At 40.9% G+C, this 19,630-nt stretch overlaps 1 protein-coding gene across 1 annotated transcript in view; it reads right to left on the reverse strand.

The window, feature by feature from the left end:
• The window catches only part of LOC130592957 (ethanolaminephosphotransferase 1-like), a 50,559-nt gene extending 33,320 nt beyond the window's left edge, over nt 1-17,239 (reverse strand). Inside the window, exons 1-2 of the mRNA XM_057397740.1 lie at nt 17,156-17,239; nt 1,486-1,554 (exon numbers count right to left, since the gene is read on the reverse strand). Coding sequence (XP_057253723.1) covers nt 1,486-1,554; nt 17,156-17,212 — 126 coding nt within the window. The 5' untranslated portion in view covers nt 17,213-17,239. The remainder of the gene's footprint in view (nt 1-1,485; nt 1,555-17,155) is intronic.
• Between the last annotated feature and the right edge of the window lie 2,391 nt (nt 17,240-19,630).

The following is a 19,630-nucleotide window of genomic DNA, read 5'->3' on the forward strand; positions in this document are numbered from 1 at the left end:
TGCTCTGGCACTAGAAGGCAAAGCAGAATGTTCATTGCTGTATCTTCAGGGTTCAAATCAAGCCAAATAACAAAGTACAGACAATACCCACTCCAGCCTTTGATTCTGTACTCAGATCTCTCAGCTTTTGAAATAGGTTTTCAGTCCTGTGCTCTGGTTTAGGTTCTCCTGCAGCAAGAAGTGAACAAAATCATGCTCACCTAAAATTTAAGGAGGATTAAAAAAATCTAAAGAGGTATCATTCTAATAGGATCTATCACCTTATGCTGCATGGGTCAAGAATGTTGCTTTTCTTCTGGGAAAACCCTGCAACCATTTGAAGAACTTATCTCTAAAGGAAGTTTTTAGCTGATAATACTCTCCCTTGAATCTGATAGCAGATGAATACCCATGGATCTCCTAAATCAAAGCGAAAGCACACAGTACAACCTCTACTAACCTCCTGAGCCGGACTCCAGGATGCTGAGCAGGGTGTGGGGGGGTGTGGGGTATGCTTTTCTGCTTCATTGTTATCCTCAATATTATGATTGGAATGAAAACAGGGTCTTTTAGCTGAATTGCTGAATTCAGTTTCTCATCTTTCAATAGCTTTTTTCTCATACCTTGTGTGGGTTGTTTTTTAAATCTTGTTAGGTCATATACACACTTCCATGAAATTAACATTGAGGTTATGAGCGAGTGATTGGTTTTCCTGCTATATCAAGCATAAACGACACCTGAATTATAGAACCCAAGGACGGCAGATCCAACAGCACTCTGACCACATACATCCTTTTTGTTTGTATATAGCTTGTTTTCAAGTCTGCTGCACTTTAAAGATTTCCCCTAAGAAGGCAGATGCAGAAGTCATTGATTCCTTGGAGATCAATAAGTTCATATTTATTTCAGATAACGTTGTTGGTTTTGTGGTTTTTTGCCAACAACATCAAAACTTATTGTGAGCAGGTTCATTTTTAAAAACCGCATATGATAATGCATTCAAGAGATCGTTACGGTGATCATGGTAACCGCTCTCATTCTCAGCTTCTTAGAGAAATGCCTAGCTCCCCTGAGCAAGTACTCTTGGGAGAAAATGAGACAGTACTTGCATAAAATCATGTGCACAACACAGAGAGAAAGCCAGGCTGTTGTTAGGTGGCATATGCTGCACAAAAATAATTTGTACTCAGTAAACGCATCAATGTCTGCAAAGCTGTTTAGTGAAAGATGTAATAATGAAAGATGTAAAAAAGAAACAATTCCTTTTATACAGTGATCAGAAAAAAATTAACAAACCTTATTTTTGTAATAAAAAACCCACCTCAAAATCCAGACATACTCAAATACAGCTATATATCCCAAAACATGTTTCTTATATACAGATATCTTAATTTCAGCTTTACTGATCACTTTGCATTTTTAAATGAAAATACATGCCGTATTTAAAAAAGAATAAATAAAATCTGACATCATCATGTAATATTTCAATTAAAACAAAATTCTTACCTTAATAATTTTGTTCCAGATGGGCTGCATAATATACACAGATAAAGGATTTGTATCCACAGCATTGTACTGTGAGGAAAAAAGCAAACACGTCAAACAAAGCACTGAGCAACGCATGTTTTCCCATCACTTTATATCTTTCAGCATCTAAGAACAATCCCTCTGAGTGTGAGTGGTGTCCATTTATTTTACTCTGATGACTATTCATACCGCTTTAATTTAATTTAAAAGCACTGGCCTGATTTACAATTATCTTGATAGCAACTGCATGTACTAACACAAAGGTTTAGGCTTGTGAAATGGCAAACAGTTCTGTAGTCACATTTTACTTTTAAATTCTTAATAATTTTAAAAGTTATCCTATAAGACTCTGCATGTCTACCATATTTTGGATTTAATACCTTTATCTGCACTATTAGTAAAGCATAGTCTGAGCAGCAGTTCACTGCTAGTACTTGGAATATATAGCGCATACAGAATATGGTCTTAAGCGGAATTTTTTCTCACAGAGATACATAGCTTCTGACATAGTAACACAGTTGCATTTGCCTTATGGTAATTAATGTAAGGTGATGTTATGATAAAAATAAGCTCTAAATTAGCATAGTTCATTACCACAGTAAAATTTACCTATTGGAGTGATGTGCAAAACATTACGTGTATTTGTAAATTCCAATGAGTACATGTCTGTTTCTTTTGCAGAAAGTATTTCAGAAATCCAAGCCCATCCCAAATTGCTGTTGTCTACTTTCTCCTCAGAGGATAGTATCAAGTTTTATCCTGCCTTAAGACTGCAGAACACAGAACAATCTGATAATACCACTCACAACAACTTTCTTAAGTCCACAGTGGAAGAAATTAGTCATCATTGGGGTAGTATATGTAATTCTTTTAGAAATACTTCGACTTTGAAAGTGCTTATATGGCTTATGTTGTTATATGCATATGACTCACATAAAGATTCAGATATATCTATACAGCATTGTCCAAATATCACCCATCAACAATGGGAAGAAGATAGAATAGAATTGCTAAACCACAATTTGTCAAAGCTGTTCACATGCAGAAGCGCTGATGACAGAAAGGCTTTCATGTCACTTAACTTCAGCTAACAGCTAATTGTTCTCTCTCTAGTTAATTTATTGGCCTCTCTTAGCCAATTACCCTCTGGATGAGATTGCACTCTGGAAGTACTTGTTTCAAGTCATTAGTTCTCAAAAGAGCTTAGACACTTGTCTTAAATTTAGGCATCTTTTAGATGACTAAAGTCTGGCAAGATTAACCTCAGTTTCAGTATCCCCATCTCCAAGCTTTTACACACACACACACTTAACCTGCACACATCTGAGCTAAGAGCTCTCAGTGGACAAGTGCAAGTGGGACAAAAGATGAACGCAGCATGCTTCAGGTTTTGAATGCACAGTCTATGACTTTTCATCTAATCTTTCTGAGGATATCAGGCTATGGAGTGCTTAAGAGCTCTTCCACACATTTCCTTTTTCCAGTTGCATACAAAGGATACATTTTAATTACTTTCTGGGCAAAACAAAGCATTTCCATAGTTGTTCTGTAATTTGTGGTTAAGTTTTAATCACAGATAATAAATGCATTATGCTTATAAAATTAATATAACACAGTTACATGTTCATATAACAACTGGTCAGACCAGGGAGACTAACTTTCAACATGGAATAAAAAGTACAGTTTAGTGAAATGTACATCACTTTTTTTTTTTTTCTAAAACTACTGGAAATGTCACTTAGGTATGTCATTTTTATCTGCTTCTGCCACCCATATTATTTAAAACATGCGACAATTCTGTCATTGATGGGTTTTCTGCCAGAAATTCAGTGAATTCAACCATACCTGGGTAAGGATGCATAAAGGTCAAAATATGTGACCTTCACTCCTCCTCCTGCTTTGGCTTTCTCCTTTTCCCCTCCATGCCAAGCCTTCAAAATCATGAATAAAATCACAAAGTCCTAGTTAAATAACAACAGTAAAACGATGCTTTCTACCCAAAATACTCACCAGATGTCCAGAACTATTACTTGTTCCCAGGAATTAAAAAAAGGAAAAACAATTTAATTTCTTTAAAATTATTTTCTTAAATAGGAAATATATGAGATTATATGGGGATTATTTAATTTCTGTGTTTTCTTAAATGGAAACTGCAAGAGATTATGCAGCTTTCCAACATATCTCTATATGAGACATGAACGTAAGACAGCCAGCTTTTTGTTTGCATGATCGTCTCCAAAGTCAAGCAACAAAAATTGAAACAGACATTATTAGAAAAAAAAAGTAGAATTACAGTGTCCTGGGTTCAGCAGTAGCAGTCATTTTTCTCCTCCTTGGTAGCTGGTGCAGTGCAGTGTTTTGACTTTCGGCCTGGGAACAGAGCTGATAACAATGACGTTTTGATCTGGCCAAGGACTTTGTGAGCCTCATGCTCTGCCAGGGAGGAGGGGAAGCCAGGAGGAAGCAGAGACAGGACACCTGACCCAAACTGACCAAAGAGGTATTCCATACCACAGCACGTCATGCCCAGGATGTAACGGGAGTTAGCTAGAAGGGCTGGTGGACGACGGGGTTGGAGGAGGTATCGGTCAGTGCTTGGTTGGGCTGGGGAGAGGCAAGTTATCGGTCGGTGGGTGCTGAGGTGTTGTATTCTCTTCCCTTGTTATTTCCTTTATCATTATTATTATTGGTGGTAGCAGCAGTGATTTGTGTTATACCTTAGTTACTAAACTGTTCTTATCTCAACCCGTGGAAGTTGCATTCTTTTCGGTTCTCCTCTCCATCCCTCCGGGAGCAGGGGGAGGGAAAGAAGGGGGGGGAGTGAGTGAATGAGTTGTCTGACTGGGTTTAAACCACGACATAGAGCCAGCTTCTGTCATTCATCTAAAGACATTTCAAGATCCATCACATTTCATCCTGTTCATTTCTATGTCTGTGGCTGAGCCGTGGTCCTCTGGGCAAGGAAAGAACATTCAGCAAATGCGCAGAAGAACGGAAATTTGCTCTTCTCTCATCAGTTATCTGTTGTAGCCAAACCAAAGGAAACACCCATGGAAAAAGCATACTGCTAGCTTTCTGCCACGGCAAAAATAAAACTTTAGAAATAGAATCTGCTATACAGTTTAATACTCTGCTTTGCTCTGCTCCCAAGAAGCTGCTAAACTCAAGGCCATGAAATCCTGGAGAGTTTAATGTTCACAGCTGCTCAGAAAATGAAATTACTGAGTAAAATGTTCACATTACGATCAATAGAGATGAATGTAAGAGTGCACTGAACCTGATGTTAAAGAAGTACTGCCATTTCCTGTTGCATAATTCTGTCCTTTTCAGGACACTTACAAAGTGGAGGATAAGCACATTGGAAATTCTTATGTTCAAGAATGATAGAAGTGTTAAGTACTCCCCAGCAAACACTTTCTCCACTAGAAAAGGGATCTTTATTGTCCTTATACAAAGAAGAATAACTTGAATTAAGCAGAAAGCTTCTGTGTAAATACCTTTTATAAGAAGTTGTAATACTTGGGAGGGAGGCGTGAAGGAATAGGAAAAATAGCATTAAACAACTCCATCTTACTTCCAAGTCTGAAAATGCTTCTGCTGTTTGTTTTGGTTGGGTGTTTTTTAATAGCTGATAACTCATTGAAAGCCATCTGCTTTCCCTCTCTGGATTACAGATATCTTCTAACAGAGCTAGAAATGAGAATACAGACACCAGATACATGTGCACAATACACATTGATTCAGGCAGCACACTTAAGATGTGTTTTTACTCTGTGTTCTTGCATCTTAATCTCCATCCAGGGAATCCAGCACAGCACCAAGTCTGTACTGGTCAGCTGCCTTAGAGGGAAGAGGATAGAGAATTAAGATGAAGAGGAGAAAAGGGGTATGAACAGTAAGAAAAGTAAAAGCAAGGAAATACAAGTAATTGAGAAAAACAAGAGAAAGAAAAATGACCCAAAACAAAGGTCAGAAGACAGACAACTGCTCTGGAGTGGCAGGGCAGAGCCAGCCCACCTGTGGGTCAAAAGCAATCCCAGTGACCAAGGTCTGCAGTGCTAAATACAAGATGAATGGTAACCTTCTGGCTCACATCCACACAGCTTAGAAATACCTCTCCTTATTGCAAACTGGTCACGTCCATACCTCATGGTATCTGATGGAGGGTGTTTGGGCCTCATTATCTGGCCCCACACACCTGAGAAAATATTAGCAGTGAGTACGTTTCAGTTCAAAGTATCTGAACCAATCTAGAGACTACACTGTAACCCAGCAAAATGGCAGTCACAAGGCATGCAAGTGAGCATTGTGCACATTCAAAAATCCAAATGCCCATGTTGGGCAAGAGCTGAAGGATGGAAAAAGTCAAAAAATGGTGCATAATACCTCCAGAATGGGCCATTTCCAAAACAAAACCTACTATTGTCTTGGAGAGACCTTTGGAACAGAAAGAACCAGGGAGTGAGCTAACCATTAATCAGAGCAGCCAGCTGGATGGACCTCCACTGGGGTTCCTGGCCCTCACCAGCCTTGCACTGTAGAGGTATCACAATAATAATATTTTGGAATGACTACCACGAAGAGGAGGATACAAAGCATACCTGCACAAACTTCAGAGTCAGCAGACAAAACAAGTTGCAAGAAATGTAGTTGCCTTAACTGCTGGGAAATAGTTAATTCAACTCAGGCTGCTCCTTACTCTAACAGACTATTCCTTCCTTGTACTCAAATTATCTTGTTTCAGGTAGCACCATACTGTGTCATACAGTCTATACATTCAGAGATACAGAGTAAAACGGTTGTGCATCATTTGCATTTGAATTGTTGTCATTCAAATGACTTCGTAGGTTTTAATTCTGTATTAGTAGCAACAAATTTGCAGCACTTCAAATTCCTGCCCCAAAATCAGCAGATTTTCACTGAATTCATGAACTAGCACATGATTTATTATCTCCATTGTATAGGCTGGAAAACTGAGGCACAGAAGGGCTGTGATTCACCCTAAGAGTATATAGCAAAGGAGACAGCCCATTAGTGTTAAAGGTGTCACCTTTATATAGATAATTTAAGTATAAGCATTACCAGTTTATTCAAAGAAAGTCTGCCCATATTGGCTCAACTTTATAATTGAGTTCACTTTTACAAGAGGAAATAAAGAAGACTATTAAAAATGTAAAAGCTGAAAAGTTTCTTTCACAGATAAATTGTTTTAAATAGCTATATACTAGCTAGTAATCATGGTTTAGGTTGGAGGATGTTGAATATATGGTTCTGTGATACCTCAAGTATTACATGTGAAGTTACATGCCTGGTACAAAAGAATACATTAGCTGTTCCTACATGGAAAACATGAGCACCATCTAACGACGACATAAGGACTTGGATGAAGACCAGGAACATTGTGATAACCTGCCCTTTTCCACAAGCAAACTCTGCCAGGTCAGGAACAGGTATGGAAAAGCCATAGCTGTAGCTACGTGCTGATGTTCTAACAACTCAGTGGTCCTGCAGGCGTGGGGAACCTCATCTTAAGTCAAATGTTCATTGTATTTACATTACCCATGAGAAAAAGAATCCTCTCCATTAGTAAGCAACACCTGGCAAAAGAGCAAATGATGAGAAAAGGTGGGAACATGTAAAGAGGTTACTACAAGATAATCAAGTGTTTGCCTTGCAATGCATCATGGAAGATGTACCTGTGCATGTCATTACCTCACGATAGATATTTGATGAATTGAGGTAACCTCTGCCTAAATGGAGAAGATTAAGGTACTTCATACTTCCAGAGGGGGAAGCACCAAAATGAGAGGAGCTAAAATGCAGTAAGTTTCCTTCCCCATCTTATTCCACATAAATTATCACTCTAAAACCAGTTCAAAGTGCTATCAAACTTTTAAAGTGCTATATCAAAGTTTTAAAAGACCTTTGAGCCTGCAGTCATTCACATCTGTTCAAAATGAATGAAAATGGGAGGGGGAAAACAAATCATTCTCTTCTCCTGTTAAATTAACTTTTCATGAAAATAAATGAAGGCAGCCTAAACTAGCTGAGAATCAATACATCGAATCAAAACAGGCCTTTAAGCAAGTGATCTATTGAAAATAGTACCTCTGCAGAGTGGTTTTCCACAGTGTTTGCATGATGGCACATATCCACAATGCCACCTGGACATCTACGGGTCATTTCTCCAGCACATTTAAACATGAGCTTCTTGTCATTTGGCCTACACTTATACACAGGGACCTACATCATGGATGGAAAATTTTGAGGGATCTGCTGTTGGAAAGGGTTTGAAAAATTGATGTTCCATAGCATATATTTGAAACAAATGATGAGGTTTTACCACCTACCATGTATGACCTAGCTATCGCTCTGAGGGCCCCTTCTTTGGGTGCCCTCCTGGGTGCTGAGGGCAGCGACAGCATCCCAGCCCTGGCTCCTTGGAGCTTTCAACTAAGCCTCTACCAGTGGGGCAGGATGGGCTGCTAGGCCCAACCCTGCCGCCCCAGGGCCCCCACCTCCCCCAGCCAGCATGGCACGCTGACAGCTACCAATACCTTCATACAGCTTCTTTTTATCACACCTCCTCTCTGATTATGAAATTTCACAATACCTGTGTTCTGTGACAGACAAGGGGAGAGGAGAAATGACAATGGAGGAACACTTTCTTTGGCATTAGACAAGGGGTTTTGTGGCTTTGAAGGCTGCAAAATGACCCTCCCAATCCAGGACATGAACCAGTCACCATTTAAAAGAGCTCAGTGGGAAATCTCCCTTCTCCAAATTATTCCATACTTATGCAGCATGAATTTCCCTTCTGTGATATCTCACGCTTCTGGAACCACACAAAAATTAAAGAGAATACTGAAATACTGACACATATGGTCATTATTATCCACCCATCTTTCAGATTCCTAAAATACATTAAACGTGTAGGGTTTAATTGTATATTACATATATTTTTACAGGTTTGTAGGTGTTATGGGACACAGTCTGGGGTTTTAGCAAAAGCATCACAAAGGGGAGGAAGAGAAGTATTCTGTAAACAACAGAGCTACACAATACAGGATGCCAAATGAATTCCAAATGTTCAGCAGTTTAGAAGTACTGATGTATTCCAAAGCACAGTCCTGTTATTTCTAATAATAAATTTACTTTCTGCTATATCATCATTTAGTTAATTATTCATAAACAATGGCTTGGATTTTGTATCTCCTATTGCTTAAATAGTTTGGACTACCCTTCCTTCCCCCCATCCACATACATATCTGTATTATGTCACCAGTACCTAAATACAGGAGTCATAAGACCCTAAACCATCTAGTTCTGAAGCATATGAGTAGAAACTAAAGAACAGGGTTTGTAATTTAGCCTGGAAAAGAGTAGGTGGTGGGGGACACGTAACTGCACGCTCAGATGAAAATGCATGTTTCTTTTTGGGGGTCTGAGGTTGTTGGACTCTATTATCCAGTGGCTGCAATGTCTGTACTAGGGCTGGATGTGGCTGCAGTGCGGGAAGAGGATACCTGAGCTGAGTTCCTGAGGAGTTTTCTCCCCTCTGTCTTTGCCCCCTGCATTCCATCAGCCTGTCCATACTTACGGCCAGGAAAAATGGTTAAATTTTCCTTCCATCATAAACTATCCCTAATAAAATACTCAAATCCCAATGTCATGGTTTGGGTGACAATTCCAGCTGGTATTACTAAGGCATCAGGAAGCTGGTATTATGTAAACTGCTCTTGGTGATGCTTCTTTGTAAACACGTACTTATCAATCAGACCTCTACACTTTCAGGAATCTTGACACATGTATTGGGTCACACGCCGCATCCCGTCACTTAATGAAGGTATCTATGAACCCATGTTCATGAGGTCACAGGGCACATGGAGTTGTGGATCAGGATAGGCTGCTCTTAGGGAGTCATGCCTGATAGTGGCGCATCCTCTTGCTCACAGAGCAATATAGTCACCTTAAGATCACATTCATGGGTTATGATCACAGGATAATTCAGGTCAGAAAGGACCTCAGCAAGTCTCTAGTCCTACCTCCTTCTCAAAGTAGGCTCAGCCAGGAGCTCAAACCAGGTGCTCGGTGCTTTATCCAGTTGGGCCTTGAAAAGCTCCAAGGACAGGACTGCACAACCTCCCTAAGACACTTGTGTGACTGCCTCCATAGTGACTTTCCTCCATAGGAAAATTTTCTCATTATACCCAGCACGATGATGTCTTGCTTCAGCTTGTGCCTGTTTTCTGTTGTCTTCCCACCATGCACTGTTATAAATAGCCTGGCTCCATCCTCTGAAGGACTTCCCCATAGATACTTGGGGCTGCTGCTAGGTGCTAGGTGAAGAAGTTCATCCCCCAGCCAAACAAGCCCCAGTTCCTCAGCCTCTCCTCATAGGGCAAATATCCCAACTCCAGCTACCCTTGTGGTCTCAACTGAACTTGCTCCATTTTGTTGAGGTGTCTTTTGTACTGGGGACCCAAAACTAGACACAGGGTTCTAGATATGACCTAGTAAAGGAGGATAGTTACTTCCCCCTTACCTGATGTGATGTGCTACTGTTAATACAACCCAGGATGCTGTTGAACTTCTTTGCTGCCAGGGCACAGTAAGGGCTCATGTTTGGCTTCCTGCCTACTACAATCCCATCTGCCAGTAGTAAAGAGCTGATGGATTGCAGATCTGCTAACTAGCTATGCTTGAAATGTGGGATGAGAGACATCAGATCCACAGTACAACTGAGGGAGAAGCACATTTTGGGGCAAGAAGTCATAATGTGCTGACCTCAGCACTGAGGTTCTTGCTCACTATGTGAGACTAGATAGATCTGATTTTTCACTAACAGGACTGTAAGCACCCAGACCAGGAGGAGATGATAACATTGGAAGTCAGCAGCCATTTTCCGTCAACAGTAGTTATATTAAGGATGCTGACTAATTTGCCTTCAGGAAAAGGCTTAGTTTAGTGGGACACATTCAAACACTTAACAATGAAGCCAAAATGCGGAAAAGAACACAGAAATATAATTAAATATTGAGCAAGGGATAACGGAAGACAGGTGCACATTTGTTGCTATAAGGGACAAAGGCTGCCCCAGGCTGGCAAGTGTATGAATCCTGCTAAAAAACAAAAACCTGCACACTCTTAAAAAACTGCACAACATTATCCTAAACCATCTATATTCAAAGAAGCTCTAACATGGCAAGGAAGTTGATTTCTATGTATTTTTTGTGTAGACTAGTCTTCTGTGGTTGGTAAAAGGAGATGACAGCAAGCTTCTGTGCTACATCTATATGTGTGCCTGTATAAACATGTGGTTTTTTGAGGTGCTAACAGCCCTTTAAAGATCAAACAGTAGACCAAATTCCCATGCAGCTAGAGGTCTGCCAGAGCATGTACCTAAAGCTCTGGGGAACCCAGAGAAACTGCTCTAGGCCCAAAGGGGCAGACAGATAAAATGTGGCTTGAAGTTCTCATGAAGGATGCTAAACAGGGGTTCTGTACCATATATACTGAACAATTGTATTCTAGGATCCTCACGCACTAGAGAGAAGGTATTTCACAGGAAGATGCAGAACCCCAATTCTTTCCTCTCCAAAACAATGCTTATAAGATTTGTTCCCCTAGATTTATAACAAATAAACCACATCCAAATCACAGATACATCTTTGCAATCAGTCTTCTATTAAAACACAGATGAATAAACAAAATTACATGTATATTAAGATGTACATATCTACATGCGTATCCTACATGTAAAAATCCAATTAGAACTTTGGAATATGAACATCTCTTGATAAAGCAATAAAACGAAATCGTGTGGTTGATGTTTGTACATTTATGAGACTCAACAAGGCATACAACTCCTGCTATTCAGCATATTTGTCCCCAAAGTGATCTAATGAACCTTTGAAAATTCATGAGCATAATGTGGCACTCAAAACCACACACAATTACGCCATCACTGGGAAAAAAGTCCTGCAGCAAGTAATATCAAATGCAGCATCTCTGTGATGTGATTTCATTATGTTTTTGGCTCATCAGCATTAGCATATGTAACGTATAAGGAAAATGATTACAGAGCTTTTGAAATGCTACATTATGTCAGCTACCATTACAACAGATTGAGGAATACAAAATAGTGTGTGCATGAAGATGGTCTTTCAGAATTTTGCAGTTCACTTGGCCCCCGACCCTTTCACAAATGAATACAGTGACAGAAAACATAAGGGTAATGAATGATTTGGTTTATTTTGCATATTATTCAACAACTTTTAATTATAAGCCCAGTCTTCCAATCCACCAAAGTAAGACAAAGAAGACTGGAAGAATTTATTTGTAGAACAGTGGGTTGTTGACTTACCAGTTCTATGGAAGGTGGAAAATGTTAGTTATCACTGCCTAAGATATTCAGGGGCTTTATTAAACTCGGGTGGTTTGAAACAAATAACTACAGCAGATAAAATCTATTATAGCAGCTTTTACATAATATTTGGAATTAAAAAATATGAAAAAATAAAAATATCACCTGCAAATATACTATAATAAATGTTATATATAATATATAAAATTGTCCTTTTGCAATCATGAACAGTATTAAGTGCTTCCTTAGAAGCTCCAGATAAATACGCAAATGAAAGTCTCCTGTCATAAATTTTCAAAATCATGTCAAATCCTTATGCTACTGCTATCAAAAGAAAAATTCCCATTCAATCAATGTGAGCAGAACCTGTTATGTATCTATATTTCATAGTTATACAGGTAGCCTTGGAAATACATAAAGACTTAGCAGAAAACCAGCCTTGTATCTGGAATGATCCTGAACTTCTAGAAAGTAGTTCACTGGATTATAGAATCATAGAATCATACTCAACACACTTCGCTTTTTCGGTACGAGTCAGTATGAGAGAAACAATTGAGCCTTGAAATGTGATCTTCATATGTCTGATCTTGTTTCTCCAGCCTACAAAAATGAGAGCTGGCAGGTAACTTGAGAAGTCTTCTAGTCCAGCACATTCACCTAAGGCAGCATCACGTTCAGCATGCATTCAGGAAGCAGATCAAGTTACCATGAGGTAATGAGCCAGTTGTTTGAGACAAACGACCATATCAGCACATTAAAATAGAACACATTGCCCAAAACCTTGCTAAAAAAAAGGTGTAAGCAACTGCTTATTAATACTTAACACTAGACTGTAAATCCTCCATCAGAGAAATCAAACCATTTCATAAGACTGGTAAAACTATTGCACAATCCCCCTTAGTACCTGTTTCAGTAATCCTTATCAACACAAGAATGATGTAGCACCTGCCTTAAATTTCTCTTTGCACAGCCAAAACTTACATATTGTTTTGGTTTGGGTTGTTTGTTTGTTTTAAGGGCATGCATGAAGACCAACTGGCTGTTTGTTAGGCTCTTACTCCCACAGTACTCAGACTGTTTCTCACAGCTCATCGTTTCTAAGCCTCTTAATATTCCTGATGCCATGCTGTGGATTATAAACTGTGTGACAAAACAAGCAGGACACATTATTTCAGCTGATACCTGAACAGTATGTCAGGCATAGGAGCATATGTAACCCTTTGACATATATATAACACTTCACACTTAAGAGCTTTCTTCTGTTTAATCTAACAGCCATAACACTGCTGATGCTCTGATCCCTAAGGATCTTTTTTTTGCAGTCATTGCCTCTTATTTTATGCTCAAAATGTTGGTTTTCTTTCCCCTCTGCATTGTACCTTGTTTACTGAATTTCTTTGTATCAATTTCTGGCCATTATGTCCCTTTTTCAAGAACATTTTGAATCATAAGCCTATTCTTCAAAGTGTTTTAGCATCAGGTAATGTCATCTTACTTACCTTTACCTACTTATGAAACAGTGGGACAATATCAGAAGTCCCACTGACATGAAACCACATATACCTCATTTACTGGCCCCCCATTCTCTGCAGAGAGTTACCCTCTAAATAATGGCTTAGAGGATAGAAAAAGTGTGAACATACAAAGATGAAAATGTGGAAACTTGTATTTTAATTTTTAATGCTATCTCTGATATTTTAAATCATATTTTCCAAGGCCTATTCTTTCTATTCTTTGAGGCAAACCTCTGTAGTTTATCCTTAGATCTCTTTCATTCTGAAGGAGGATAAGGTGTCAGAGTTTACTGGCTTGGAAAATCTGTGTGTAGGTGCTGTAGAAGAGTTGATTCAAGGCAGATTTGCAAGGGAAATTCTAAGATCACAGTGATAAGAAGAGGCAATGGCACCAAGAGTTCACCATTAACATTACTGCATTCTGGTGAGGAGGACAAAAATAAAGAACCAAATTTTGCTTTTATTTGTACTCATCAACTGGCTGTCACGGAACTGCTTGTTTCCAACAGAAACCCAAAGCAGCTGTGAATCTCCATGAGTGCTCCTCTAGAACTGCAAAATGCTGATAACAGGAATATAAAAGCAGGAACATGAACTAAGCCCTACAACTGCAGTTGGTTGCAGCTTTTCAGCTGTGTCACTCCAGATCCTAGGGAATAGCACAGTGCCCAAGTATCAGATGCTTCTGCTCTAGAGTTGCACATCACCTGAGCATGCAACTGTCCTGAAATCAGTACCTGCTCACCTGCCTCATGGGCAAAAAGGCAGCAGAATTACCACAGGAGCAATACCCAGGGCTGCATCTGAACTGTCTCATCGTCACATCTCCACCTGTTCTCAGTGCATTTTTGAGCAGAAAAAAAAGAAAACTGAATCCCCATTAACATGCAGAACAAATGGGAATAGATTTGTATAGTGAAATAGCTAGTCATAAGGGTCCAGCATCCATCCTAGAAGGATTTCAGAAGGTTTTACAGTTAACTGCTTCCAGTATGATACCATGGACTAAATGCATTGGGTGTACTTTTGTGTTCTTAGTACATCTATTTTAGGTTCATTCAAACACACTATTTTTTGTGCTCTGGAGCCACTCTGTGATGTAAACTAGAGCTTGGTAATTGGGGAAAACTTGCTTCAAAAGCCTGACATACCATGGACTAAAGGGTGCTGAAGTCTTTGCATTCGTTAGGTCTGCCATTTCCTTTGCAAAGAACTGCTGGGTTTGTTGCCAAGGCCCTCCTCCAGCTGCAAACAGGAGATAGACAGTGCCTGAGACATACAATTGCAGCATTCATGGCAGAGAAATGAGTTCAGCTATGTGAAAATTTGAAAGTGGAACAGTGTTTTTTTAATTTATTAAATTTACCTTTATGAAAGGAGATGATTACACAAATTATTTTTTTAAGCTATGTCATGATTAGCTCCCGGATCAGCTCAGCAGATAAATTGTATTAAGTATGGAGCATATTAAGCCACTGATAATGTTGCAATGTAATGCACAATGGAGAGGTGGATGCCCCTACCTATTTTCCAAGGGATGCTTTAGGTCTGTTTTAGCTCAATACTCAACATGTGCCTAATAAAGCCTTTCAGAGATTATCTAGCTCTTCACAAAGTGAGCCTATGTGCCCCTCCACAGTACTCTAGAGTTGGGTCCATCAGGAAACACACAATAGAGAATCTGCCAGGTGATTGTAAAGAGGTAACCCATGTCTGCTACGCACAGTAACTTGAGTTTAGCACCAGTCCTGTTGAGGAGGCAGCAAAGGCAGCAGCAATCTCCTCAGAGGAGCTGGGAAGCTGGAAAAGCAGGATGAGGTGAGGCCCTAGGCTGATAAGGAGAATGGAGGAGATGGCAGCCAGAGGGCAATGAGGTTGAAGAGCATGTCTCAGGCCTGAGAGGTGGTAAGAACAAAGCTGTGGTTGTGGTAGCAGCCCTAGGCATGGGAGGGTGAGGTGAGGAGGTGGGAAAGAAGATTGTGGCAGTAAGTAGTGTCTCCTTGCCTCTCCTTGCTACACTCCTTTTCCATCTTGGTGGACTTTGACCCATCGTGAGGAGCACTTCGGGAATGGGCATTGCTGCAGTGTCCCCCTGTAGCCTGGAGCACCAGGAAGACTGTGCAGATACCCCACCAGCTCAGCAGCACTGACTTCATGCAGCTGTACCTCTCTGGGTGTAACCTGTGTCATTTGGATTTATTTATTTATTTCCAAGATGTCCCACTCCTGATTCAGCTCAGATAACAGAGAGCTGACTATTTGATTTCACCTTCTAGCACCTGTACTTACCACAGTTTACCATAGGTGAACAGATACTTCTCCAGTGTGATGTCCATTTCCTACAGTTAAAAAAACTACCTAGCATATTTTATGGCCTTTGAATTGCTCCCAAGAAAGGAAAGTAATTTCAATATACTCAAGTAAAACGTTTTGATATGTGATTCTCTCTCTCAGTTGCCCTGTAATCCCTAAGTACCACACAGTGATTACAAGTTTTAAAAAAATGTTTTGATTCTTCCCCATCTGCACTTATTTGCAGCTACTTTCATTCAAGTGATAAGGAAGAATGTGATACAAGCGTTCCTTGTATTTGTACTACAACACGAATATTTTAGGAATGTTACTTAAATAATAATATCTGTTTATGCTAAAAATAGCTTTTTATTTTTCCTCTGGTGATCTCAGTCTAGACTGTGGCTCCGGTGTTCAAGCACAGGCCTGTGTAACTTATGCCTAGTGGCCAAATGCAGCTTGCAGCATGTTTTATCCCACCGTCACTGGAGAAACACAAACAGGTTGGTACATTTTAACTACCTGCTCTGCATAACAAGTTCCTAACAAGTAACCTGGTGGAGGCTCCTGAAGCCACAGTGACTTCAGCACCATTCACGCTGCAGTGAGCAGGCATAACTGCTGGCCGGGGGAAGGGAAACACTTGATAGGAGCTGGGAGAAGCTGAGAGCTCTGGTTGGAGGCCAGGTTGGGAGGGTGCATGGCAAAGGCAAGAACCATGGGGAGCACGAGGCAGGAGCTGCTTTAGGAAACTGAACATAAGGGAAGCTGGCATGCCCCCGTGCTTTTAACATGAAGTGAGGTAAGAGTTGTGTGAACAGAGTAGCATGGCCCATCTCAGACACCTGTAATGTCCTGGGAACAAAACCCAGGTATCTCCTAAATCTGCAACATAACGTTGGTAAATAAAAATACCAAATGATCCACCCATTCATTTGGATTCTGCAGGCTTGTTATTTGCAAACATGAGGTTTAGTTCAAATTATTTAAAGTAAGCTTATTTTTTTGCTTTCTTATGTATTTCTCAAAGCCAAAACATTCCTGTGTATGAAGAATTTGCACACAGCCAGACAAGCACCAGCAAAGCAGGCTTTCTTACAGAAACACTGTATTACGTTTTTAAAAACGTACCAGGCTTTCAAACATTTTGCTACTCACTTAAACCTTTAAGTTTGTTTCCACAGAGACCTGCCGCTTCCCAAATACCCAGCGCCTACTCACTTGGTCACTTGGGTCTGAGCAAGACCCCAGCCAGGTCAGAGACACGACGGGTTCACAGAGGTACCCTCCACAGGCATAGGGATGGCCGGGCCGCACGCAGAGCGGAGCGGAGCAGGGCAGAGCTGGGATGGGCATTCAGCCGCGGCAGAGCGGAGCCCTCCAGAGCTCAGACACGCCAAAGCGGGAGGACCAGCCGCCGCGCCCGCACGCCGCTACCCGCGTCCGACCCGTCCCGATCCCGGGGTCCGGCCGTTACCTTGTACTGGTGGAAGCCATCCAGCTGCCGGCCGCTGACATACCGCCACCGCCACATCGCCCCGCTGTGCTCCGCGCCGCGCCGGGAGGGACGGGAGGCGGCGGGGCCGGGCCGGGGGCGGGTCCCCGGCCGCGCCCCTCGGGCTGGGGCCTGCCTCCGGTGCCGCCACCCCCGTCCAGGCACGGAGCGGTGCAGTACAGTACGAGGGCTAGGTGCCCGCTGGCGGTGGGCGATGCCCTGTGGCTCCCGGGGGACACGACACTTCCCCGCAGCCCTAGTACGTCCCTCCGGCCCCGGTGCCAGCGTGCCATTAGCCCCCTTTAATTGCCTCACGGTATTCGGTGCTGCGAACAGTCTGCAGCAGCGGCTGTGGTCACAGCGAGCCGCGACACGAGTAACGTAGCTGGTTAAAGGTGTATTAAAGATGCCATGTTTATATTATGTGCAAAGATGTGCCTGTGAGGACAGCACACAAAACGCTGAATTATAGATTCATAGAATGCCAGGCTGGAAGGGACCACTAGGACAATCTGGTCCCGCTTTTCCAGGTAAGGCATGACATATACTAGATGTCCCAGCACGCTGTCCAGATGAATCTTACAAGTATCCAGTGTTGGGGAATCCACCACTTCCCTGGGGAGATTATTCCAATGGCTGATTGTTCTCATTGTGACAAACATTCCTGTTGTGTCCAGCCAGAATCTCCCCAGGACTAACTTGTGCCCATCACCCCTGGTCTTTTCCATGTGACTCCTTGTAAAAAGGGAGTCTCCATCTTCTTTGTAGCCACCCTTTGAATACTGAACACGGTGACAAGGTCTCCTTATCATATCCATGTATCCTTACCTCTTAACGTCTCTCAGGGTTATTTATGTGTTTTAGAAACAGGTGACCCTGAGGATTTAAGATTTTATAGGCATTCCTTTCCAGGAATCATATACCTCTTGCATCTTTTTATTAAGACACCTGCACCAGAGCCCTTCACACCACATCAGTCTGCAGTACATTCTGTACCTTTTGATTTCTAGGGAAGCAGGGCACTGGTGCAGGCAAAAGACAGGGAAACATCAGGAATAATGTTTCAGCTGCAAATGCATTTAAGCATACAGCATAACACCTTGTGTTACTTTCATTGTATGCTATTAGAGGAAGGTTTGAAATCATAGATATCAGGGTCTGAGATCTTATTGACCAAATGGATCCTATCCAGAAAGGAAATCAATTAAAATCCATTACTCTCACCCCACAAGCTCTTCCAGGCACCTAATGCACTGTGCAGGTTTGATAGGAATCATATACAAGTTAAAATTGCTAAGTGCAAACTGCATAAAATTGTTCTTGCTCTTTATTATTAATCACTAGATGTGCTTACACTGTCATTCTGCTTCCAGTAGCAGCATATCTAAACTTCTGCTCTTGAAAACAAACCAGAACTGTAACACTCAACTTCAGGTTACTGAGTTAAAGCTCTATTCTATTTCCTCATAGCAGCCTTCCAGTATCTGAAGGGGGCCTATAGGGATGCTGGGGAGGGACTCTTCATTAGAGACTGTAGTGATAGGACAAGGGGTAAAGGGTTAAAACTTAAACAGGGGAAGTTTAGATTGGATATAAGGAGGAAATTCTTTCCTGTTAGGGTGGTGAGGCACTGGAATGGGTTGCCCAGGGAGGTCGTGAATGCTCCATCCCTGGCAGTGTTCAAGACCAGGTTGGACGAGGCCTTGGGTGATATGATTTAGCGTAAGGTGTCCCTGCCCACGGCAGGGGGGTTGGAACTAGATGATCTTAAGGTCCTTTCCAACCCTAACTATTCTATGATTCTATGATTCTATTCCAGTTGGGATAATTAGAGGTTTGGAGCTTACATTTTTTAGGAGCCAAGTCTAATTTTAATTACTGTTCATATGCTAATTTTTATTTGGGATTTTTATTTGGGATGCCCTTCACCTCTCATTGTTATTTTCATCTTTTTAAGTTGTATTATGTTATTGAATTTATCTATAAGGGTATCTCAGAAGACTCATGACTACTACTGTACTCAGCACAACTAAGTTACTAAAGTTTACAGTTATCACTTTCACTTCTTAACTTCAACACTCATAAGCCTCAAACACGAAAGCAGAAATCTGTCTGAACAACTATTAGGACTGTGACAGACAGTAGTAGAAAAGGTGCTTGCTTTTCTGAACTGTAGAAGGTTCCAAAGTATTTTTTCTCTTTGCATGCCTCTAAATTCATGCTAAAAAGATGTAGATATAGAAGACATATAGATATAGAAGATATATAGATATAGCGGATATAGAACAGAAGTTTTATTTCCTATTCTTCACTCCAAACTGTCTTAGTGATAAACAGAAAACCCTCATAAATACTCCACTAAACTGAGAACATATATATACGTAATAATGAAATATATATTACATATAATATATATACCTAAAAATGAAATTTCATTAATTCATACCTCAGCATGTT

The sequence above is a fragment of the Pezoporus wallicus genome, unplaced genomic scaffold (genome assembly GCF_028554395.1).
Source record: "Pezoporus wallicus isolate ANWC-B61680 ecotype Strahan unplaced genomic scaffold, APGP_CSIRO_Pwel_v1 contig_227, whole genome shotgun sequence".
Classification (NCBI taxonomy): Eukaryota; Metazoa; Chordata; class Aves; order Psittaciformes; family Psittacidae; genus Pezoporus; species Pezoporus wallicus.